At 43.3% G+C, this 26887-nt stretch overlaps 1 protein-coding gene across 2 annotated transcripts in view; it reads left to right on the top strand.

The window, feature by feature from the left end:
- The window catches only part of LOC125461399 (enhancer of filamentation 1-like), a 126507-nt gene that overhangs the window by 81258 nt on the left and 18362 nt on the right, over window positions 1–26887 (top strand). For both annotated transcript variants that reach the window (XM_048550130.2, XM_048550128.2), the window contains exon 3: window positions 19861–19989. In XM_048550130.2, coding sequence (XP_048406087.1) covers window positions 19861–19989 — 129 coding nt within the window. The remainder of the gene's footprint in view (window positions 1–19860; window positions 19990–26887) is intronic.

Genomic DNA, 26887 nt, shown 5'->3' with positions numbered 1-26887 from the left:
TATTTTTAAAAAAAAGACAAGGAACTCTTCCTCACATGAAGACAGTGGCTATATAGTTTAGATGCTCATCCTGAATAGTTTTTCCCAATTCTCTTTATGGATTTCAGTAGGAACATGTTGACTGAAACTGACCTAAAAGTGGCAGTGGCCATTCTCATGGTGAGGAAGATCATGCCTATCAGTGCCCGCTCAGTGACAACTTTGTCACATGATGGTTAACTTTATGGTTTCTTGCTTCATTGTTTGCAATGTCCTGTAAACAAGAAACTGACTGGTCGACAAATGACTAGACACAATTATTTATGTGGCCGGATCTATATCAACAGTGTTTTGCTCACGAGGCAGCTGGACTTCCTCTTGCCTCATACAATATTTTCCTGACAATTATACAGCATAAATGGTACCTGTCACTTGTCAGTCAAAGATTAATTATCATCAAAATGCAGTTACAGACTGGTATAGGGTGATAATGAATAGTGCAGAAGAAATGACTAAATACTTTGTATGTAAATGTGTGTACACGTGTTTCTAGATTAGCCTCTAGATGTGCATCTACTGAGGACCTCTATTTGTGTATATTTCCCTGTGAATTTTTGATTTGATTTATTCATTGTCACATGCATTTTGTTACAAAATACAGTGAAAAGTGTTGTTTAGTGTTGCCATGCTCTGGCGCCATCTTAAAACATAGAACAAATAAACCAAAACGTTGAATATAAAGGCAAAAAAATGAAGAAACAAAGACAAAGTGTCCAACTTTACAGTCTTTCTTGTTAAGTGATCCGTGTGGGCCATGGGCCTGGCAGACAGGCACAAGTGTCCTTCATTACTTCGCACCAACTCGCCTCCACCGATGCTCTCAACAGTCTGGGTCTTTGCTGGATCTTGCCAATGCAGATGTCACTGATGCCACCGGGTACCGCACCAGCACAAACTCAACTCCGCCACCACCATGAGTCTGCTTTGGGGCCACCTCGCCGATGCTGCCACTGGTTCTCACCACTGGGCAGCTGTCTCCATGAATCTCTGAGGGGCAGCATGGACATGTCGGGGCGAAGGGCCTGTTTCTACACTGCAGGGATTCTATGATTCTGTGAATATGAGTTGGAAGCAGACGCAGTTGGGAACCCAAAATCACCTTTGACACCACTAATCTCTTTGTTTCCTTGTTGACTGTTTCTGTTTAATGCTTTGAATTTTTTCATTTGTTCCTGTTCTTTAATTAGTTTCCTTCTTTGTTTTTTTTTTCTTTCTTGTGTTCTATTGCCACTGATTTTCCCTGGAGCAATTACTTAACATGAGTTAAAATCAATTCAACATTTGTTGTAATTTGCAGTACTTTCCTAAAACATAGCTTTTGGGGTTTGTTTGCTATTCTGGTTGAAGAATAACTCTAATCTCACATCAACGTGGTTGACTCTCTAATGCCCTTAAAAGCAGCTCTTCGTTAGACCATAAGACCATGGGAAATAGGGATAGGAGCAGGCCATTTGGTCCCTCAAGCCTACTCTGCCATTCCATTGCTGATCCAACAGTCTTCGTGTCTGCATTCCTGAGTTTTTCCCACAACCCTCAATTTCCACTAGCTAGCTGAATTGGTTTTGCCCCATTGCTTCACTCAGGGAGTGCAATGTGGATGGGGCAGTTGATTAGCTGTGTAACCTGAAGCATTTCCCTCAGGCGGGCGGTCTTTCCATCGTGTGAAATATCTGGTGCAACTGTTAACATGCGCAGCTGTCCCAGGACAGGTGTCTGAGGCTCTGCTGTGCGCACATGTTAGTAATTGTGGATAATGCTAGTTTTAAAACTCCACAGCCGTGTCTCTCGATGCTGTGTTTACTAACACAAACCAATTAACAGCTTGACAATGTCATGTTACTGTGAGCTCCAGCGAGTGTTGGGGCTGTTTTAATTTTTAATCTCAAGTTTAGAGAAAGTTGCAATATTAAAAATACAAAGTCGGTATTGTAACCTTTTTTCTTCATAGATTTCTTCCTCTCCCCTGCTGAAAGCGAACACTGTTTTTGTTGAATTCCTGTTCCAAAAGCACCTTACCTAAATGTCCAGCCCTCACAGTCATGCCGTGCAGAAACTGACCCTTTGATCCAACCAGTCCACGCCAAACATAATCCCAATCTAAACTAGTCCCACCTGCCTGCTCCTGGTCCATATCCCTCCAAACCTTTCCTATTCATGTACTTATCCAAATGTCTCCTGTTGTAATTGTACCCACATCACTACTTCCTCAGGAAGTTTATTCCACGTGTGAATCACCCTCTGTGTAAAAACAATTGTCCCTCATGTCTTTCTTAAATCTCTCTCCTCTCACCTTAAAAATGTGCCCCCTAGGCTTGAAATCTCTCATCCTAGGGAAAAGACTCCTACCATTAACCCGACCTATACTTTCCATTATTTTATAAACTTCCATAAGATCATCTCTCAACCTCCTGTTCTCCAGTGGAAAATGTGCCAGACCATCCAGCCTTTCTTTCTATCTCAAACCTTCCATGCCCAGCAACATCCTGGTAAATCTCTTCTGAACCGTCTCCAGCTTAATAATCTCCTTCCTATAACTGGGTGACCAGAATTCGACACTGTACTCTGGGAGAGGTCTCACCAACATCCTGTACAACCTCAACATGACTCCCTAGTTCCTGTGTTAGAGACTTTACCATGACAATCAGTGGGCTACTGAACTGCCTTGTTAATAAACAAATCAGCCATGTTCTGGTAGGGAACAGAAGCAAGAGACTGAACAGTATGTTTCTGTATCCATGTTTCCAAGTGTTTAAATTACTGATTTAATTTACATTGCATTCTGACACAATTGGGAAAGAATGCTGATGCTGAACCTGGGGTCGTCACAAGGGTTAAATAAAGATTTAATCAAAGTACATGAAGACTCCAATTTACTTCTCTGATACACTGAGTTCAACAGAACATATTGACTAGGTTTCTGTACTCAACAAGAATGACTATTTGTCACAAATAAATAAATTCTGACCACAAGTAAACAACTATGAACTATCAGTACATGATGTGACTAGTTAAAACAATCACCCTTTTTAAATGCACCCAACTCACATGGTTACAGACACTTCCAAACAAAAAAAACACCTGGAGTTATGGGTGGAGGAAAGAAACATCTGGGAAATGTAGTTCAGTAGTATCAATCCAAAGCATTCAATGAAATGTTCCTTCTGCTTCCCAAGAGCATCTTTGACCACCTTTCTCCAGGTTCTTTCACTGCTTTATGGGAGGCACTGAGTAATTGGTACAGTCATTATTAAGTCTCTTAGATAATGGTTAAAAGCAATAGCTACAGCAACGGTTAGGAGGAAATAATTGGCTTCCTTCAGGTTCAGAGATAATGGGAACTGCTGGAGAATCCGAGATAACAAAGTGTGGAGCTGGATGAACACAGCAGGCCAAGCAACATCTTAGGAGCACAAATTGCCGGTTGAATCCCAGAATGCACACACACCCTTGTTGATGTGCTGTGTTATCTTTAACCATCCCTCACCCCCAACTTCTTGGACAAAGCAGTAGTGTAAACATAGCTCACAATGAATTCCAGTAATTTGTTCTAAAGGTGCAGAAATTGTTTCCACATGTGGTTCTTTAAAACAGCACTTTTTCCATTTCAGTCCACAATCTAAAATACAATTTACAGTTATCTTCACAATATCCACTTTGCAAATATTTGGTTTTCAATGGGTTACTTACAATACAGTAAGGGCGATTATTAGACTAAAACCCAGTGTTGTTTGATTAACACCATCCCTCACACAAATGATGTATGCTTCAAATGTGGAGCATTGATCTGCATCCAGTGACTTCCAGCTGTTGGTTTGTAGCCCCAGATGTTGAGGAGTAGGAAGGGAAGGAAATGTTGGAGCAGGATGTTTCTCCATTGCCAAGTTATGGACCCATTCCAACAAACAGGAAAATGATAAGTGAGTGAAAAATAGGTCCATCAAATCAACCCGTAGAAATAGCTTTGCAATGAGTGAGAGTAACTAACTGTAGCAAGCCTTTACCTGCATCATTAGTGCAAGGAAAATATAGGAGCAACATACATGTATTCAGTGATTTTTCATTACTTCAGCATGTCCCAGAGCTCTTTTGAAATAAGGAAGCACTTTCAAAATAGGTAGTGAAATGAAAGAAATGTGGCAGTCAACTTGGATGTAGTAAGATCCCATAAACAGCAAAATGTATCTAACTAGATCATCTGTTTTAGTTATATTAGTTGAAAGATAAATATTGGCCAGGTCACTTGCCTTTTTTGAAATAAACTCAATCTCCATTCTGAAGAAGGGTCACTGGACCTGAAACATTAACTCTGATTTCAGTCCACAAATGCTGGCAGACCTGAGTCTTTACAGCGATTTCAGGTCTTCTTTCTGATTTCCAGCATCTACAGTTCTTTCGGTTTTTTGTTTAATGTCTCAGGGCACTAATTTTTTTTTTTAACAACCATCCACATGGTTCAACATCTCATCTGAAATATGATATTTCTATCAGGTGTCATAACAATGTATCATAACCTGAATTATTTATAGATACATTGAACTTTTAACTTCAATATACATGTCTTTCTTTTAAAAACACAAACTAAGAGATAGGTAATGATGTGAATTCAGTATCTAAAAGCCTCCTGTAGATTGTATTGAGTTCTGAGAAGGAATATGGAATGTTGCATGTGAAGACTATCAAAGAAACATCAGATAGCAACACTTCATATGGAGAAGTGCTGTTCAAAAATTGAACTGTGATTTCTTGTAGTCTGAGTTCGTGGTTTGAGATGAAAGAAAGTCAGTTTTAGGCTAAAGAAGCACTTCTGATTTACCCTTCCTGGAATACTCAAGAAAAGGGGTTAAAAATCAACTGCAACCATTAGTCCAGTTTTTTTTCCTGTAGAGAGTTGTGCGTGTATGGAATAAACGGCTGGAGGAAGTGATAGAGGCCGGTACAATTTCAATATTTAAAAGCTATCTGGCTGGGTATATGAATAGAAAGGGTTTAGAGCAATATGCGGGGGGGGGGGGGGGGGGGAGGCAAATGGGATTAGATTAATTTAGGATATCTGGTCGGCATGGACAAGTTGGACAGAAGGGTCTGTTTCTGTGCTGTACAGCTCTCTAACTCTGTGCGCAAGGGAGCTAGAGAGCTGGCATGCAGGGTGTCAGCTCGTGGTTCAAGTTCCACTGTGCTGAAGTATGCTGTAGTCGGGCACAGATAGGAACTTCCAATAGACTGTCCGAGCAGCTAAAAAGACAGGTTTTGAGAAGATTTGTAGCTCAGGTTGAGTTTCTGGATGTGAGTTTGCTCGCTGAGTTTGCATTCAGCGAGCAAACTCACATCCAGAAGCTAAAAAGACATATTTTCAACCATCAGAGAGAAACTAAGTGATCAGTCAAACCCCTGTGGAAGGAAACTGGATAAACTCCTTCAGCTGACTGCAGAATGAAGAATCTCCAAACGGCTACTCATCATAAGGTGAATGTTGGATGTATTTTCCCTAGGGTGGGTGATTTCAAGACTAAGGGGCATATTCTTAAGGTGAGGGAAGATATTAAAAAAAAACTCGAGGCACAGTTTTTTTACACTGAGGGTGGTTCATGTGTGGAATGTTGCTACAGTCCAAGTCTGAGTGACACTAGTCCATGCCTTGCTGCAGAGACTGTCCTGCTCTGGGCTTCCCCCTTTCAGACTCTATCCATTTCTAAGCAGCATATCATGTTTCATTATTCCTCCTTGTATTTTAGTCACCAATATTTCCACTCTTTTTTATGAACTCAACAGGGCCTGGTTAAATTGGCTCCTTTTAAAACATAAGTATATTGGGCTGGGAAAAGGTAACCATGAGAGAAGGGATCCTTTTTACAATAATCTTGTCACAGGCAACCAAGGAAGGGATTAAGGAAAACGTTGGAGCCAGTTCATCTCTCATAGAGGCATAGATAGAGTCGATAGCCAGAGACTATTTCCCAGGGCAGAAATGGCTAGCACGAGGGGTCATAGTTTTAAGCTGGTTGGTGGAAAGTATAGAGGGGATGTCAGAGGCAGGTTCTTTACGCAGAGAGTTGTGAGAGCATGGAATGCGTTGCCAGCAGCAGTTGTGGAAGCAAGGTCATTGGGGTCATTTAAGAGACTGCTGGACATGCATATGGTCACAGAAATTTGAGGGTGCATCCATGAGGATCAATGGTCGGCACAACATTGTGGGCTGAAGGGCCTGTTCTGTGCTGTACTGTTCTATGTTCTATGTTCTAAATAGGAACATAACCATTGAGTGGTATCCTATCTGGAATTGGACTCTCATCCACAGACCAGTCATAAGACAGTGCAGAGCTCCCACAGTACTACTAGGGATTGTCAATTACGCATCAATTCTCTGGTTTAAAGTTACTGCTTTAAAGGTTAATCTTTCAAACACAGTATTCAACATATGACCAAGTAGGTTGGTGAAATAGGCTGGACGATAATTGCTTGTATTATCCTCCAGCTGACTCACTATGGAGCTCCCACACTAATCCATGTTGCTGTGGGGCTCTCCGAGCTGTGTAAATGACTCCACTGGGACGATAAAGATCGTAACCAGCAGCTTTGTCCAAGTGCTCACATCCCAGGCTTCCACCCCCAACGCCATCTTCAATTACTGTGCTTCACTTCTAGATACATGAAGTTGTCTACAATCCTGCTGCTATTAGCAACTAAAGGATTTCAGGCAAGGAGCAATTCAGTATCAGGGCAAATTTCCTGTCCTCAGACAACATATAGTCATTAACTGGGTCAGGTGAAAATTTAGAGTGGTACCCGTTAAGTCTCCTTTCCTTCTCATGCCCTGATACAGATTCCTAAAGGGGGCAGTGTGGAGCTGGAAAGAAGACACATCTTGGACCCACCCTCTCTCCTTACGTAAGAAAATGAAAAAAAGGAGCAGGAGTTTACAATACTGTCCGTTAAGCCTGATCAATATGAATGTGGCTGGCGGACTCATCTCCATTTTCTAATCTGCTCCCATGTGCTTTGGGTGGCCAAGGTGGCTCAGTGGTTAGTACTGCAGATCCAGGTTCAGTCCCAGCTTCAGGTGACTGTGTGGTGTTTGCACATTCTCCCTATGTCTGCATGGGTTTCCTCTGGGTGCTCCGGTTTCCTCCCACAGTCCAAAGATGTTCAGGCTAGGTGGATTGGCCATGGGAAATGCAGGGATGTGGGGGAGGGATTGGGTCTGGGTGAGAAGATCTGTGGACTCCATGAGCAAATTGGCCTGCTTACACACTGTAGGGATTATATGATCTTTGATTTCCTGAGAGAGTAAAGGCCTGTCTACCTCAGCTTTAAATAAAAGCAGCTGCAAATTTCTGAGATAGGAAATTCCAAACATTCTCCACACTTTGAATGACAAAACGTCTTCTCTTCTCAGCCCTTGGTGATTGTGCTGAGGCAGTAACATCACTGAGAGAGGCAGAACCAAATGAATGAGCTCCATGGGGTCACCCAACTCCTGTGTTTCAGGAGATGGGTGCCATCACCTTTTAAGTTGTCAGTTTCCTTGTGGAAATGGAATGGCTGGGAACAGAGAGTAGCAGCAGATTTTGATCTTCCCTTCCCTTGTACCATCATTTCTTAGTTATCGCTCCTTCCTTCCATCCTAACTCAGGTCCTCCCTTTTGTTCATTCTTCCTGCTTTCAGTCTTGCTTAAGAACATTTATATCTCAAAAGTAATTTTAATGTGCATACTACTAGAATATATAACCAAAACAATGTTGCGGAGACAGCAATAAGACAATAGCCAGATGATGTGATTGTTCAGGACTTTGGGGTACTCCTTGCTGTTGGTGAGATTGTACCGTGGGATCTTTACATTCCAGAGATACATTCAGCTAGGGCCTTGGCTTAATTAATCAAATCTCATCTGAAAGAAGGGGTTGACTGGTTCAGAGATAATGGGAATTGCAGATGCTGGAGAATCCAAGATAACAAAGTGTGGAGCTGGATGAACACAGCAGGCCAAGCAGCATCTCAGGAGCACAAAAGCTGACGTTTCGGGCCTAGACCCTTCATCAGAGCTCTCTGATGAAGGGTCTAGGCCCGAAACGTCAGCTTTTGTGCTCCTGAGATGCTGCTTGGCCTGCTGTGTTCATCCAGCTACACACTTTGTTATCTTAGGTTGACTGGTTCAGTTGGCTGGTTTGTGATGCAGTGCAATGATAACAGCAGTAGGTTCGATTCCCACACTGGCTGGGGTTACCATGAAGGACTGTCCTCAATTTTTCACCCCGCCTGAGGTATGATGGCCCTCAGGTTAAACTGTCAGCAATCATCGCTGTCTAATCCCTGTGGTCTGGTAACACCATGGCAACTTTACCTTTTACCATCTGGAAGAGCATACCTCTGATAGTGCGGCACTCCCTCATCTTTCACTGTAGAATTCCCGCTAGGGAGAGATCCATAATCCTCTGTAGAGTTTCCCCATTCCCTGATTACACACATTATATTGCACTCCCTTGATTCTGAAATGACTCCCTTCACCTCACTCGGGGGGTCCTGATAGGTTTGTTATCAGAAAACTGATGAGCAGTGTTTGACAGTGAATTAAACTGAATCAAGTTTTTTTTTAGATGGGGGGGGCAGGAAACAGGATGTCTCAAAGAATATTGGTAGATATTCCCAAAGAAATAAAACTCCAAGTGTTGCTGTCAAAAGAAGATTGGAATTTCTGAAGCTAACTCGTACACGTCCTTATATATAACCTCCAAGCCCCACATAGAATTCAGGCAGAGCCTTTGATTGGCTCTCAGATTAAACTGAAAGTTCTGCTGTTAACCTTCCCTCAGTTGAAGGTCTTTGGTAAAGAAAGTGCTGAAAATAGATTTGATGATTCAATTACAGAACACTCTGAGTGATAACTAGCTTTCAACTGCAGTAAATCTCAAAATGCCAAGTTGACTCATCATCCATTGATTTTTGGAAAGAGTTCTACATTTTATGAGATTTCACCCATAGACAGCATGGATCTAATTTTAAAATTATGTCATCTTCTTCATCCAGGGGTAAAGAGGTCAGGTACAGAGACTCTATCAGATCCTTCTACCATTTTAAAAACCTCTTTTCTGAGGAACGGTCACCGGACTGGAAATGTTAACTCTGATTTTTTTTATTATTCGCTGATGCTGCCAGACTCGCTGAGCTTTTCCAGCAACTTCTGTTTCTTGTGGCTCTTACCATTTTAATTAGCTCGATCAATAAGTCCTTCACCTTCTTTACTCAGCGAAAGACAAAGAACCTGCTGTGACATGCTGTACTTTAACCCTTCAAGGCCTGGAATCATTGGGGTGAACCTGCATACCCTCTAAGCTCATTGTATGAGTGGTGGTCTCAAAACTGAATGCATTGCTTGAAACAGAATACGGAACAGAATCTCCAGGTCTGATCCCAGTGGGGCTGTTTGGTTTTGGTTTGGTAGTGAAACCTATCCTTGATAATTTGAGGTTATAGAGTGGTTTCACTTGCTCTGAGCATGATGTATAGCTCTGGTTGTCTACATTGATGTAGTTTCCTCTTGTATAGAAGCAGGGAGGATAGAAATTAGAGTTAAAGTTGTGGTAATGTCACGAGAGCGGTAATTCAGAGCATTAAGCCGCAGAGATCTGAGTTTAAAATTTAAATTCAATAAAATCTGAAGTTAAAAAAATCTAACCTAATGGCAATCATGGAATAACCATTGATTGCCAGGAAAATCCCATCTGGTGTCCTTTTGGGAAAGAAATCTGCTGTCATTACCTGGTCTGACCTTCCTGTGACTTGACTCTCAGCAACGTGTTTTAATTCTTAACTGCCTCTGAAATGGCCCAACAAACCTCTCAGTTCAAGGGCAGTTAGGTTTTCATAACAAATACTGGCCTTATCAGTGACTGTCCAAAAATAAAGATGTCTAGGAGGGTTTTGGCACGGGAAGAGGTTAGGCAAATAGCAAAGGCTGTAGCCATGGACAAAAAAAAATTGTAGATGTTGGAATCTGAGATTCCAAACAAGAGGCTGGGAGAACACAGCAAGCCAGGCAGTGTCTGCAGGAAAGGAGAAGTCTACGTTTTCAGTATGACCCCTCATCATGGCTGGATGTGCGGGTAGGATGAGCTGCAGATAAAGAAGTTTGGGGGGAGGGAGGGGTGGAGGCAGAACGGTGGTGGTAGGTGGGCACCGGTGGTGGGCACGACCTGGTTGGTGGATGGGACGGATGAATCTGGTTGGAGGCTGGAGGCTGGAAGGGAAGGTCACAAGGTGGAATGGAAGGGAGGAGGTGGGGCTGGAAAGGGAGTTGGGGGATGGGTGGGAACGTTATTTGAAATGGGAGAACTCAACGTTGAGTCCTCTGGGCTGTAGGGTGCCAAGGCGGAAGATAAGGTGTTGTTCCTCAAATTTGCGTTCTGAGTCACTGCAACACTGGAGGAGGCCAAGGATGGACATACTGGAGGGGGAGTTGGTGGGGGTGGAAGTGCGAGTTGAAATGGGGGGTTACCGGGAGGTTAGGCTGGCCGTTATGTACTAGGCAGAGATGCTCGGCGAAATGTGAAAACTTTGAGAATTTTAAAATCCGGAGTAAGTGTAGGTCAGCAAGCACCAGGGTGATGGGTGAATGAGCCTTACGACACAGGTAGAGGAGGATCTCAGCTGAATAAAGCATAATGCAACATCATGTGCATTGCTGGGTTACAAAGATGGGTCCGTTATTACAAGGTCAACATCCTGGACCTCCACACCTCCCAGAGAATTGTCAGCTCCGTGTCTGCAAGTTGTTATGTAGAATAACTGGGGATGCTGAGTAAATCAGAAACAAAAACAGAAATTGTTGGGAAAACTCAGCAAGTCTGGCAGCGTGTGGACAGAACAAAGAGTTGACATTTCTTATGCTGGAAAAAAGACTTTGGCTATTCACCCTATCCATGCCGCTCATGATTTTATAAACCTTTATAAGGTCACACGCCAGCCTCTGGAGCTCCAGGGAAACTAGCTCTAGCCTATTCAGCCTCTCCCTATTACTCAAACACTTCAACCCCAGAAACAACCTTGTAAATCTTTTCTGAATCCTTTCAGGCTTAACATCTTTTTTTAAAGCAAGAGACCAGAATTAAAAGCATTTTTCCAAAAGTGACTTAACCAATGTCCTGCACAACCATAACATGACCTCCCAACTCCGATACTCAATGCAATGACCAACAAAGGCAAGCATTCTAACGTCTACTTCTTAGGTGTGGTGAGAATACAGAATGAAGGTGTGGAGAGAGAGAGAGAGAGAGAGAGCGCGCGCGCGCGAGAGCTGAGCCAGCAGGTGGTCTGACTCACTTTAGCTAGGAGATCAAAGTCATTCTGCTTCTGACTTTCCCAGTCTATCTGGTGAACAGTTCTCATAGACCAAAGGCATGTTTCCGTGAACATTCTTCCACCCTGTTCTCTAAAACACTGCTATTCAAAACAGCAAACAAAAAAAAGTGACTGTGAATGCAAGTGGCTTAGAGGACCCACAAAGCACAGGAGCTAGACCTCTGCCAGAGGTCTCAGTCACCCTGCAGGGAACACAATACTGCCTTGTTTAAATACACACTGCACTGGCTCAGGCCCCCTTGTCCCCCACTAATAGAGACTAATTTGCAGCAAAGCCCAGAATATTCATTGAGTCTAACTAGTCTCCGTAGCAACTAAGAATTTTTGTATAAGTTCACCAGTGTGGAGCAGTATGAAGGCAGTGACTGTCGTAATCAGACTCTGAATTGGGCTCTTTGCTGTTTTACCCTCTAATTTATGGTAAATTTAAACAGTAAATTAGCATTGACAATGTATTATTACACAAAGAAAAAGAAATGGTAGGATACAGGTCAGTATTGCCAACTCTTCAGGAATGTTCTATAGGCTTCAGGATATTGTGATTTCATTCCTGAACCCTATCACAAGTGAGCAAATATCCTCTGTCATTTGTTTTGAACACTGTTGTAGAAATGTTGGGAAAAACAAGGATGTTTGACTGACAGTTACCAGTTATTGAGTTGTACATTGTGAGAATGGATGTACCTAATGACCAGAGGACAAGATTATGGGAGTGGGAAATTAGGAGAGGGTGGTGGGTTGTCACTTCTGCTTGGATGTGTCCCTGGAACTTTCATCATATGACCTCCAACTGCTCCCTACTGCCCCAAATGTTCTGCCATTGGTCAGCCAATATGGCCATTCTCTCAGTGTACTTCCTATCCAACCAAGAAGAAAGCAAACAGACTTGGTGTTTCCTGATTGGTTGATTATTGACAAGTCAGTCAGGCAGGAATTATTTTCCCCGGAAAAATTTTATGATCTTAATGAACAAAAATGTCCAATGGAAATGAAAAATGAATGCACGTTATTTATTAATAACAGATGACTTTTCTCCTGATTACTCATGGTATTGCATTGAGTGAATGGTAGCCCCAAGAAGACTTCGTGCAATGGACACTGAGAATATGTGTAGTGCTGGTGAACCATGTCAGTGTCTGGGTCTGCAGTGATTTGTGAAGAGGTTAGCTCCAAGAAGGCAGGGTCACACAATCGGCGTGAGAGGTTGTGAGCCACCTTAGCCTGCATGGTGGCTCAGTGGTTAGCACTGCAGCCTCACAGCATCAGGGATCTGGGTTCAGTTTCACCCTCAGGCGACTGGCTGTGTGGAGTTTGCACATTCTCCCCGTGTCTCCATGGGTTTCCTCTGGTTTCTTCCCACTGTCCAAAGATGTGTAGGTTAGGTGAATTGGCTGTGCTAAATTGGCCATAGTGTCCAGGGATGTGCAGGCTAGGTAGATTAAACACGGGAACTGCTGCAATATAGGGATGGGGTGCTGATGCATCTAGGTGGGATGATCTTCAGTGTACACTCCAGGGGTTGAATGGCCTGCTTCCACACTGTAGGGACCGTATGGCTGCCTTCAACATCCCCATTTGTCCCAGTCATTTGGCTGAACAATGCAGAGAAAATATACAAACATTATGAATAGAAGTGTTAGTGGTGGTTATTGCAGTAGAACCCCTGTTTCTAAGTCAAAATATTGTGCACTCCCTTTTGGGTGCACAGTCTAGGCTGATACTCCAATGAAATGCACATTGTCCTGGATGTTGTCTTTCTAATGAGATATTAAACCCCATTCTGACCTGTAAATGATCCCGAAGAGAAGAGGAGGGGGCATTATCCTGGTATCCTGGCCCTCAGGATATTTATCCTTCAGCAGACATCACTTATAAATATCACTTGTTCATTATCATATGCTCTTTGGAACTTGCTAGACACAATTTGGCTGCCACTCCTCCTACGTCACTATAATGACGACATTTCAGAACTACTTAATTGTTAGGACAGTGGTTTCGGTTGTCCCAAGATTGTGAAAGGGGCTCAGTAAAAGATACTTTTAAATTTAAAAATAAAATAAAAAGCTGGTTTTTATTTGTGTTTTATTTCCCTGCCATTCTCTCTGCTTCAGGTAGGGTATCCTGCCGAAGGTTTAGTGCTATGATTGAGTCACTCTCCAGTTATCTTTCTCATATGACTCATAATGGTTTGTCTGGTGTATGTCTGTGTCAGTGTGTGTGTGTATGTATCTGTTTGTCTGTGTGTGCAGTCTTTTAACATGGGGAGGCTGTTGCAGTGCAACTATTGCAGGGTAGTTTTTTTTCCAGTAATGGGGCAGGGTTTGCCAGATCCAACACTACTTTTATGCAAAGTGTATTTTCCAAAAGAAGGTTCTGAGCACTGGTCAAGTTCATCCTTTTATCATGACCTTGATGTGATGAAGACAACCAACACTGGAGTATAGCCAGTCTCTGAATTCTAATCTGGGACATCTAGTCTCTGTTACTTAGAAAAGATGAGATTCCTACCCTCCCCCATAGTGCTCTGAGACATTATGAAGCTCAGTAATTCCAGAATTGAATAATATTAGTGAGCCTAACTGTGCTTCTGAAGTGGATTATTAGATCCTGATATGTCTCATTGTCTGGGTACAGACCTTTATTCATTCACTTTATCCTCAGCCCTCCCTTATAAGATGCAACATTTTGGGTAGGGTGGTATAATTTTCTTGGAATGCAAAGAAGTCTAACCATCAACAGACACTGGATACACAGCACAAAAACATTTATCTCAAACAGTCCTTACCAGCATTTTATAGTCCACTTGAGCCTCCTCTTATCTTTTCTCATCTAAATCTATCATTGCTACCATCTTCTCTCTCACTTGTTCTGCGGGTCACTGGACCCGAAATGTTAACTCTGATTTTTCTCCACAGATGCTGCTGAGCTTTTCCAGCAATTTCTGTTTTTGTTTCTGCTTTACAGCATCCGCAGTTCTTTTGGTTTTTATTCCCTCACTTGTTTGCCTAGCTTCCCCTTAACTACATCTGTACTATTTGTGGTAACCATTTCCTCTGTTAGCAAGTTCCACATTCTCACCATTTAGGTGACGAGGCTTCTTCTAAATTCCTGATTAAATTTCTTTCTATTTTATATTGCTGACCTCCAGTGATGCTGTTCCCCACAAGAGGGAACGTCTTTCTGTGTCCTTTCGATCAAAGTCATTCATGACTTTACTCTTTTTCCACGTATTCTGATTGTGTTTCTGGTGACATACCTTAGATACGCAGACCGCGCACTATAACACCGTTAAACCATACAACATAGGGGCAGAAATTAGGCCATTCGGCCCTTTGAGTCTGTTCTGCCATTCAATCATGTCTGATAAATTTCTCAGCCCCACTCTCCCACTTTCTCCCCGTAACCTTTGAGCCCCGTGACAATCAAGAACCTATCTCTGTTTTCAATATACTCAATGACCTGGCCTCCACTGCCTTTTGTGGCAATGAATTCCACAGATTCATCATTCTCTGGCTGAACGTGTGTTTTACCCTAAGGCTGCGCCCCCAGGTCCTACTCTCTTCCACCAATGGAAACACCTTCCTGATGTCCACTCTATCCAGGCCTTTCAGTATTCTGTAAATTTCAGTTAGATTCTCCCTCAATCCCATTGAGTATAGACCCAGAGTCTGCATTCTGTGACCCAGCTGGCTGGGACTTCAGGTTATAAACTGGAGGTTGCACAAATCATAGAATCATCATAGAATCCCTACAGTATGGACAACAGGCCCTTCAGTCCAACATGGCCTAATTGACCCTCAGAGCATCCCACCCAGACTCATACCCCTATAATCCACCTCATCTACAGATCCCTGAACACTACGGGCAATTTAGCATGGCCAATCCACCTAAGCTGCACATCTTTGGACTGTGGGAGGAAACTGGAGCACCCAGAGGAAACCCACGCAGACGCAGGGAGAATGTACAAACTCCACACAGACAGTTGCCAGAGGCTGGAATTGAACCTGGGTCCCTTGTGCTGTGAGGCAGCAGTGCTAATCACTGAGCCACCGTGGTCATCACGGTGATCTTCAGTTGCTTCTGAAGGTGTTCATTTTTCCTGCATTTGGAAGTATTTGCTGACCCCAGATCCCTTCTTCCTTACTCAAATGATCATTCTTTATATGTGAGCTTTAACCAGGAATTTGAAACTGCTGCATAACAGTGGATGCCAACCTTAAATTCACTCAAATGTATACAACATCTGGCAGGACCATTGGACATTGAACCACACAGCTTGATTTTTACACTCCACTCCCAGGCTGATGGCACTTTGCATGGCCATCCCAGCACAGATCAGGGTCAAACTGTCCGAATGGTTAAAGTTTTGGGGCCTTAACATTCATTGGTATTTCACAAAGTCAAATTAAAGCAAAACAGAGCTGAATCGCAAAGACAAAGACACAATTGATAAAGCTTCGTTTAAGAAACAGATTTAAATTTATGGAAATCTTTGCCAATTTCTGTTTGAATCTGCATCTCAATACTTCTGAACTGCTCTTAGATCTGAGAGCTCACCCTCACGCACAGATTAATTTATGCACATTTGTGAATGCAACAGTTTTCAGGGTTTGTTTTCGATTGGTTACTGGCAGCAATATCTGTGCTGATCAGAGGACAGAGGTTCTCAATTTTATTCACAAAATGAGGCCCACACTTGTTCCACTGTTTGGGATGAGGAACTGAGTAGGAGTCAGGAGGTTCCAGGAAGAATGTAGGTCAAACAAGGCAGAGAGCAGTCCTGGAGGAGGCACAAAGGGAAAGACATCTGATCACCCCATGTACTTGGCGGGGAAAGGAAGGGTGACTTGATACAGAATTTGGCAAATTTGCTTATTCCACACACCATCCTTTTTAGGGAAGGATGCTCTTGCTCTCGTGGGAGTGCAGTGAAGGTTTACCAGGCTGATTCCAGGAATGGCAGGACTGATGTATGAGGAGAGATTGACTAGGCTGGGATTGTTTTCGTTGGAGTTCAGATGCATAAGGCGGTGGGGTGGGGGTGGGGGGGGGGGGGGGGGGGGCGGTGGTGGGAAATCTGATAGGACTTATAAAATTCTACCAGGGCTAGACAAGGTAGATGCGGGGAAGATATTCCCAATGGAAGGTATGTCCAGAACCAGGGGTCAAAGATTTGGGGTAGACTATTTTTGACAGAGATGAGGAGACATTTCTTCATCCAAAGAGCGGTGAGCTTGTGGAATTGATTAGAACAGGAAGTAGTTGATGCCAAGACAGTGAATGTATCCAAGAGTTGACTAGATATAGCTCTTGAGGCAAATGGGATCAAAGGTAATGGGGAGAAAGCAGCATTAGGCTATTGAGTTGGATGTTCAGCCATGATCATGATGAATGGTGGAGCAGGCTCGAAAGGCCAAATGGCCTCTCCTCGCTCTGACCTTCTATGTTTCTATGTTCCAGCACTCAGAGGGTCAGGGGTTCAGTATCTCAAATGTTAATAGAGTCAGACAGCGTAGAAACAAACCCTTTGGTCCAACCAGTCCATGTCAAATACAATCCCAAACTAAACTAATTCCACCTGCCTGCTCCTGGCCCATGTCCCTCCAAGCCTTTCCTATTCATTTACTTATCTAAGTGTCTTTTAAACATTGTAATTATATCTGCATCCACAACTTCCTCAAGAAGTTCATTCCACACTCGAAACACACGCTGTGTAAACATTTTGCCCCTCATGTCTATTTTAAAATCTCTCTCCTCTCACCTTAAAAAAGAATGTGCTCTAGTCTTGAAATCCTCCATGCTGGAGAAAAGACACCTATCATTAACTCTATCTATACCCATTACGAATTTCTAAACCTCTATAAAGTTATGTCTCAACCACCCACATTCCAGTGAAAAAAAGTCTTAGTATAAAGTTTGGACATATGTGGAGGAGGGGATGGTAGTGGTGGATGGGATGATGATGGTGGTCTGGAGGCGGGTGGGGGGGGGGAGGGGTTGCGAACTAGGGTTTCCAACTGAGATTGGAAAAGAGTAATTCAGGACAATGCTAGGGAAACCGAGGCAATCTAGTTGGGAAGAGGCTAGCAAACTGATGGCAGTCAGGAGAGTTTGCTCAGGATGGGTGTAACTGGCAACAGAGAGTGAGGGCACTCACGAGGAATAAGTGGCAGAAGGGGGATGGGGCAGCCAAGGACAAGCAGAGGAGCAGCTGAGGGTGAGGGACAGGCCAGGTGACTGACGGTGTGGGCAAGGGGTAAATGTGGTTTAGGAGAAGGGGTTACTGAGGGAAGGAACGAGGACAACTGAGGATGAGATGGTTGTTGAGGAGGGCAATCAGAAGTGAGAGGAACCTCATCAATAACTAATAGTAACCCACTGCGATTATACTGAGAATTCACTGTATAACCAACATTAATATAACAGACTGATGGCCTATGTATCTATGGTGATCACAGATGTAACACCATTAGCTTATCCAGAACCAGCAGCAATCCTATAAGCTGTACGTCCTGTAACAGCTCTCACAATAATACCACATTAAACTAGGTGTGGCCTGTTCCTGAGTCAGGACCCCTCACTAAAGGTCTTGTTCACTGCCTTGTCAGGGTAGTGTGGGAGTCATTCACTTGGGCACAATGGAAACTTCCCCATTTCCGATTCCGTTAGTTAGAAAAAAATACATTATTTAGGCTGCTATTGAGCAAGGATAGTCAACTATATGCAAAACAACAATTTACATTTATGTAGCACCTTTAATGTAAAAAAAAGCCTGAGTTACTGCGTGGGGCACTATCGGGGAAACTCAATTCTTAGCCACATAAAGATACATATGTGGAAGCTGGTAACAACTTCGGTCAGATTTTAGGAATTCTCTTAGGACAAAAGACAAAGACAGAGAGGTCTGGGAGTGGGAGGAGAAATTCCATGGCTTGGAGTAATGAGGATGTTCAAAGGGTCAGAATTGGACCAACACAGATGTCTAGGAGGGTTTTGGCACGGGAAGAGGTTAGGCAAATAGCAAAGGCTGTAGCCATGGACAAAAAAAAATTGTAGGTGTTGGAATCCGAGATTCCAAACAAGAGGCTGTGAGAACACAGCAAACCAGACAGTGTCTGCAGGAAAGGAGAAGTCTACGTTTTCAGTATGACCCCTCATCATGGCTGGATGTGCGGGTAGGATGAGCTGCAGATAAAGAAGTTTGGGGGGAGGGAGGGGTGGAGGCAGAACGGTGGTGGTAGGTGGGCACCGGTGGTGGGCACGACCTGTTTGGTGGATGGGACGGATGAATCTGGTTGGAGGCTGGAAGGGAAGGTCACAAGGTGGAATGGAAGGGAGGAGGTGGGGCTGGAAAGGGAGTTGGGGGATGGGTGGGAACGTTATTTGAAATGGGAGAACTCAACGTTGAGTCCTCTGGGCTGTAGGGTGCCAAGGCGGAAGATAAGGTGTTGTTCCTCAAATTTGCATTCTGAGACACTGCAACACTGGAGGACGCCAAGGATGGACATACTGGAGGGGGAGTTGGTGGGGGTGGAAGTGCGAGTTGAAATGGGGGGTTACCGGGAGGTTAGGCTGGCCGTTATGTACTAGGCAGAGATGCTCGGCGAAATGTGAAAACTTTGAGAATTTTAAAATCCGGAGTAAGTGTAGGTCAGCAAGCACCAGGGTGATGGGTGAATGAGCCTTACGACACAGGTAGAGGAGGATTTCAGCTGAATAAAGCATAATGCAACATCATGTGCATTGCTGGGTTACAAAGATGGGTCCGTTATTACAAGGTCAACATCCTGGACCTCCACACCTCCCAGAGAATTGTCAGCTCCGTGTCTGCAAGTTGTTATGTAGAATAACTGGGGATGCTGAGTAAATCAGAAACAAAAACAGAAATTGTTGGGAAAACTCAGCAAGTCTGGCAGCGTGTGGTCAGAACAAAGAGTTCACATTTCGGATCCAGTGACCATTCTTAAGAAAGTTCTGAAGAAGAGTCACTGGACCCGAAATATTCATTCTGATTTCTCTCCACAGATATGGCCAGACCTGCTGTGCTTTCCCAGCAATTTCTGTTTTTGTTTCTGATTTCCAGCATCCACAGTTCTTTCAGGTTTTTGCTCAATAAGTATCACTCTGGCAGCATCCTGAAACAAGACATATATTTGAATAAATAATTGTGTATCTAAGTCAGTCAGACTTGTAAAGTGCAGGATTATTTCGAATTGCTACAAACTGGACTTTGTAAAGTTTTAATCTCCATTGCCCCCTGCTGGAATGGTATGATATAGACCTAGCGTAAGGGCTCGGCTGTGACTCACTCCTGCCCTTAGACTTGCTCTTCTTAATTGAATGCCCAGTTGGCATGCACAAAGAACACTATTTCTTGTTGCTAAAAAAAACTTAGAATATTCTACATGAAAGGCCTGTTTTCTCCACCATGTGAAATGCCAGCACTTCACAAATATATTTTTCCCTAGATGTATGGCAGTCCTGGACCAGCAAGGAAATTCTCAATGTTCCAAACTGAAGCAGAGAAGAGTCTAATCCAGCAGCTTTACGACATTCCACTGAGTCTCGAGAGGCCCAGAGCTATAGCCCTGCAGCAGGTAAAAGAATGGCTTTTCCTTGTTCGCATCTGACATGAATTTCTGAAAAGTGTCTCATTTGGACAATTTCAGTAATGAGAAAATACACAACTTCAGGATGTTCCAAGGCAATATGAAATACTCTTGAAATGCTGATTCATGCCAAAAATGGTAGCAAATTTGCATAACAAGACTCCACTGGCAGTGAGGATTATGATCATAACCAGATAGTCTCTGATAATGCTGTTGGCTCCTCTTCTTTGAGCAGCGATCATGACATTTAAGGGGAGTAGAACAAGACTGAGGTTTACTGTTTTGCCCAGACTATGACACCAATGACAGTGCAGCACATTGTCAGTGATGCACTGAAGCATCAGAATAGATTTTGGTTCAAATCTCTGGCTTGGGATTTAAGTGACAACGTTAGCTGAGTCCATTATGAAGAAGTAGAGCACTTGGAAAACAGTGGCAGGATTGGACAGAGTCAGCATGTGTTTACAAAAGGGAAATCATGCTTGGCAAATCTACTTGAAGTTGAAATGAGTACAGTTGTTAAGGAGGGCTCAATAGATCTGGTTTAGTTACATTTTCAGGAGGTTTTCAATAAGCTTCCACATAACAGATTAGTGTGTAAAATTAAAGTGCGTGGGATTAGGGGACAGTGTACTGACATGGTAGCAGCAGGAAACAAACAGTAAGAATAAACTGGTCATTTTCTGAGTCACAGCCAGTGACTAGTGGAGTAACATGGGGCTCAGTGGTTGGACCCAGCTATTCACAATATGATATAGATGAGGAAACTACATGTCATATTTTCAAGTTTGTACATGAAACAAAGCTGAGTGAGAGAGTGAACTGTGAAGAAGATGCAAAGATGCTGCAGTTTGATTTAGACAAGTTGGGCAAGTGGGCAAAAGCATGGCAGCTTAAGTATAATTGAGTATATGTGATGTTATCCACTTTGGTAACAAAATCAAGAAGACAGATTGGTAATAGGGAAGGTGCAATGCGACCTGGGTGTCCTTGTACACCAGTCACTGAAAGTAGGCATTGCAGGTGCAGCAAGCAGTGAAGAAGGTAATTCCTATGTTGGCCTTCATAGTGAGAGGATTCAAGTACAGGAACGGGGATGTCTTGCTGCAGTCGTACAGAGCCCTGGTGTAATCACATCTGGAGTACTGTGTGCAGTTTTTGTTCCTTGGATAAGGAGACCATGTTCTGGCTGTGGAGGGAATGCAACTAAAGTTTACCAAAGTATTCCTGAGATGGTAGGACTGATATATGAAGTCAGATTTGATCAGTTAGAGCTACATTTAGAAGTTTAGAAGAATGAGGGGAGGGGCATCTCAATGGGACAAGACAGGATAAATACAGGAAGGATGTTCCTGATGATCAGCGAGTGCAGAACCAGGAGTCACACTTTAAGAATACAGGGTAGGCCATTTAGGACTGAGATGAGAAGAAATTTCCTCACGCAGTGACTGTTGAGCCTGTGGACCTCTCACCACAAAAAGTGGTTGAAGCCAAACGTTGATTGTTTCCAAGGAGTTAGATACAGTCCATAGGGCGAAAGGGAAAAAGCGGGAACAGGGTACTGAGTTGGATGATCAGCCACGCTCATGTTGAAAGGCAGAGCAGGCTCGAAAGACCAAATGGCCTACTCCTGCTTCTATTTTCTGTTTCTATGTTGTCAATAACCCCAAGCAATTACTCACTCAGTAGAAAATAATAACATACAGGGCCGGCATTTTTGCTATAACACAATAGTTGTATTGCAGTGTAACATCACATTATAGAAAAATTGCACTATACTTTGGAAAAGTGGGGTTAAGGGCACAAAGGACACATAACAATTATATTTTCCAAAATTTTTCTTCAACTATGTAGCTTCATTCTTATAGCTGAAGTTATAATGCCAGTTTATCAGACCGGTGATGCTGTAAAGAGGCAATACATTTATGAAAATAAAATGTGAGGCTGGATGAACACAGCAGGCCCAGCAGCATCTCAGGAGCACAAAAGCTGACGTTTCGGGCCTAGACCCTTCATCAGACAGCTCGAAACGTCAGCTTTTGTGCTCCTGAGATGCTGCTGGGCCTGCTGTGTTCATCCAGCTTCACATTTTATTATCTTGGATTCTCCAGCATCTGCAGTTCCCATTATCACTAATACATTTATGAATCCGACTTTGTACTTGCAATGAAGTGACAGCTGGGCTTTAAATAGAGTTCTGCCATTGGAAATCCCAGCAACCCTCCATAAAACTCCCCCAAAATTGACACGTTGGCAAGTTTTAGTTAAATTCCCTCCTCCATTTAAATGCTGGTCTGACCTGAAAGTCCATCGGCACAGACTTCTGGATAGATTTTCAGGTATGTGAAACAGAGGAATCTGACCTTTCTTTCCAATGCAGCCCATTGGCATTGAAGTTAATTGTAGGATTAAAATGCATTGTAAATCTGAGTAACACTGTATTCAAACTATGACATACAATCCATACTCAATGGAATCACGTTATAGCCGACACAAGTTTGCATTTTAGAAATAGCATTCCCCTATTTGTCAATCGCATTATAACCAATTTGTGTTGCTGGAACACACGTTATGGGAGATCCCTTGTATTGTGGAAGCTGTAAACCTGACAAAGAGACAGCAAGTGCTAGAGATGTTCAGCAGATCTGTAAGCATCGGAGAAGAAAGACAGTCAATGTTTTCGGGTTGATAGTGGTTTTTGTTCTTGCTAGAGAGTGGAGGTGGAGGTGCTCTGAACATCTCACATGGGACACAGCCATTATGTGGAATATCCAAATTAGATTTACTGCAATTTGGCATGAACTGGGAACAGGATTCGGCCAGTTGGCCTGACCTGCTGTTCAATAAGATAGTGTGGAAGTGCTTGAGGGTCTCAGTCCCACTTTCCTGTTGGCCCCCCACCAAATGATGAGTTCAGAATGCAGGATTTGTCTGAGATTGACTGGAAATGAGGAATCCTTGGTGCTGTGGTTTCTCAACTGCAGTGCCAAGGAGGGATGGTTAGAACATAAGAACTAGGAGCAGGAGTAGGCCATCCGGCCCCTCGTGCCTTCCCCACCATTTAACAAGATCATGGATGGTCTTTTTGAGACTCAGCTCCACTTACCCGCCCACCCACCCATCATAACCCTTAATTCCTTTACTGTTCAAAAATTTATCTAGCCTTGCCTTAAAAACATGCAATGAGGTAGCTTCAACTGCTTCACTGGGCAGAGAATTCCACAGATTCACAACTCTTTGGGTGAAGAAGTTCCTCAGTCCTACATCTGCTTCCCTTTATTTTGAGGCGATGCCCTCTAGTCCTAGTTTCACCGGCTAGTGGAAACAGCCTCCCTGCCTCCACTTTATCTATTCCTTTCATAATCTTATAAGTTTCTATAAGATTCCCCCCTCATTCTTCTGAATTCCAATGAGTATGATCCCAGTCTACTCAGTCTCTCCTCATAATCCAACCCTCTCAACCCTGGAATCAACCAAGTGAATTTCCTCTGCACCCCCTCCAGTGGTAGTATATCTCTTCTCAAGTAAGGAGACCAAAACTGCACACAGTCCTCCAGGTGTGGCCTCACCAGGACCCTATACAGCTGCAGCATAGCCTCCCTGTTTTTAAACTCCATCCCTCCAGCAACAGCAGACAAAATTCCATTTGCCTTTTTAATCACCTGCTGCACCTACAATCCCACCTTCAGCGATTCATGCACAAGGACATCCAAGTCCCTTTGCACAGCAGCGTGCTGAAATTTTTTAACCATAGTCCATTTTGCCGTTATTCCTACCAAAATGATTCACCTGACACTTATCAACATTGTACTCCATCTGCCAGACTTTTGCCCACTCACTTAGACTATCTATAATCCCTTTGCAGCCTTTGTGTCTTCTGCACACTTTGCTCTGCCATTCACCTTAGTGTCATCTGCAAATTTTGACACACCACACTTAGTTCCCAATTCCAAATCATCTATGTAAATATGCAGTCTATGAACTCCAATGAGCTCCCAGCACTGATCCCAGAGGCACACCACTAGCCACTGACTGCCAACCAGAAAACCACCCCTTTACCCCTACTCTTTGCTTTCTATTGGTCTACCAAGCCTCTATCCATGCCAATACATTACCTGTAATACCATGCAACTTTATCTTATGTAGCAGCCTTTGGTGTGGCACCTTGTCAAATGCCTTCTGGAAATCCAGATACACCACATCCACAGGTTCCCCATTGATCACCATCCAAGTAATGTCCTCAAAGAATTCCACCAAATTAGTTAAACATGACCTACCCTTCATGAACCCAAGCTGGGTGTTTCCAGTGGGACAATTTATATCCAGATGTCTTGCTATTTCTTCCTTAATAATAGGTTTAAGCATTTTCCCCACTACCGAAGTTAATCTAACTGGCCTATAGTTACCTGCTTTTTGTCTACTTTCTTTTTTAAACAGTGGCCTCACATTGGCTGTTTTCCAATCTACGGGAACCACCCCAGAGTCCAGTGAATTTTGGTAAACAATTACTAGTGCATTGCTATTTCCCCCATCACCTCTTTTAATACCCTGGGATGCATTTCATAAAGGCCAGGAGACTTGTCTACCTTTAGCCCCCATTAGCTTGCCCAGCACTGCCTCCTCAGTGATAATGATGGTTTCTAGGTCCTCACCTGCTATAACCTTCTTGCTGTTAGTTTTCAGCATGTTATTTGTGTCTTCCACTGTGAAGACCGACACGAAATAACTGTTTAATATCTCAGCTATTTCCTCATTCCCAGTTGGCCTTCTCATCCTCTGAAGGACCAATGTTTACCTTCACCACTCTTTTACGATTCACATATTTGTAGAAACTTCTGCTGCCTGTTTTTATATTCTGAGCTAGTTTACTGTCATAATCTATCTTACTTTTCTTTATAACTTTTTTTGTGGCTTTGGTAGAGCAAAGTGTGCAGAAGACACAAAGTCTGCAGAGGGATTATAGATAGTCTAAGTGAGTGGGCAAAAGTCTGGCAGATGGAGTACAATGTTGATAAGTGTCAATTGAATCATTTTGGTAGGAATAACAGCAAAATGGACTAGTTTCCCATTACTCTTTGCTTTTTTGTATGTGTTTTTTTTTCAATCTGATAATTTTCCTTATTTCCTTAGACATCCATGGCTGGCTCTCTCTTTTCCTACAGTTCTTCCTTATCACTGGAATATACTTCTGCCAAGCATTGTGAAAAATTGTTTTGAAAGTACTCCATTGTTCCTCAATTGACCCACCATAAAGTTTTTGCTCCCATTCTACCATAACTAACTCCTTCCTCATTCCTTCATTGTCTCTCTTGTTTAAGCACATGACATAGGTACTGGATTTAACCTTCTCACGCTCCATCTGTATTTTAAATTCGACCATACTGTGATCTCTCCTTCTGAGAGGATCCCTGACTGTGAGATCATTAATTATTCCTGTCTCATTACACAGGACTAGATCTATGATAGCTTGCTCCCTCGTAGTCTCTATTACGTATTGTTCAAGGAAATTATCGCAGTTGCAGTCTATGAACCCCTCCTCAAAGCTGCCATGACCGACCTGGTTTGACCAATCGATATGTAGATTAAAATCCCCCGTGATAATTGCTGTACCATTTTTACATGCATTAGCTATTTCTACGTTTATTGCCCGGCCCACCACGATGTCATTATTTGGTGGCCTATAGGCCACACCTATCAGTGACTTTTTCTCCCTGCTATTCCTAATTTCCACCCAAATGGATTCAGCGTTTTGTTCAGTAGAACGTATATCATCTCTCATTCCCACCCTGATAACATCCTTAAAAATCAGAGCGACACCACCTCCCTTACCTTCCTGTCTGTCTTTCTGAACAGTTTGATACCCCTGGATATTTAACTCCCAGTCATGACCATCCTGTAACCATCTCTATGTAATGACCACTCAATCATACCCATTTGCCATGATTTGCACCGTCAACTCATCCACCTTGTTTCGAATGCTACGAGCATTTAGATAAAGTGCCCTTATGCCAGCTTTTTCACCTACTTTTTGGGTCCTATTGGCTCTATTACTAACAGCTCTTGAGTTCTCCTTCCCTTTAACTTTTTTCCTAATTTTCAATGGAGTTGAAGCTTCCTCGTCACTTGCTAACCTGCTGCTTTGCCTTACATTAATTGTTATTCTCCCTCTATGCTTACTTCTCCCTTCCCCCCACTTACTAGTTTAAAGTCCTGTTGATCACCCTATTTACCCTTTTCGCCACAGCACTGGACCTGGCCCTGTTCAGGTGGAGTCCATCCCAGTGGTATAGATCCCTCCTGTCCCAGAACTGATGACAGTGCCCCATGAAAAAGGAAACCCTCTTTCCCATACCACTCCTTTAGCCACGTGTTTACTTTCCTGATCCTCGCCTCCCTAATCCAATTTGCACGTGGCTCGGAAAGCAATCCAGAGATTATGGCCCTCGAAGACCTGTTTTTTAATTTTGTTCCTAGCTTTTCATAATCTCGAAACAGGTCATTTTTCCTAGTCCTGCCTATGTTGTCGGTACCCACATGGACCACAACAACTGGATCCTCCCCTTCCCTCTCTAGTATCCTCCCAAGCCAGTCAGAGATGTTTCGCACCCTGGCACCGGGCAGGCAACACACCATGTGGGATTCTCTATCCTGCTCCCAAAGGATACTGTGTATCCCCCTGATGATGGAATCCCCTACAATTACAATCCGTCTTTTTGCTCCCCCTCTTGAATGGCCTCCTGGATCATTGTGCCATGGACAGTTGACTCATCCTTCCTGCAGCCCTGTTCCTCATCCACGCAGGGAGCAAGTGCCTTGTACCTGTGGGACAATGTCAAGGGCTGCGGCTCCTGTGTTCCTGTCTGCAGAGTCCCACTACCTGCCTTGC

Source organism: Stegostoma tigrinum, chromosome 19 (genome assembly GCF_030684315.1).
Source record: "Stegostoma tigrinum isolate sSteTig4 chromosome 19, sSteTig4.hap1, whole genome shotgun sequence".
In the NCBI taxonomy this organism is placed as follows: domain Eukaryota; kingdom Metazoa; phylum Chordata; class Chondrichthyes; order Orectolobiformes; family Stegostomatidae; genus Stegostoma; species Stegostoma tigrinum.
Note: the sequence above shows the minus strand (reverse complement) of the source record. Positions and strands in the feature narration are given on the sequence as shown.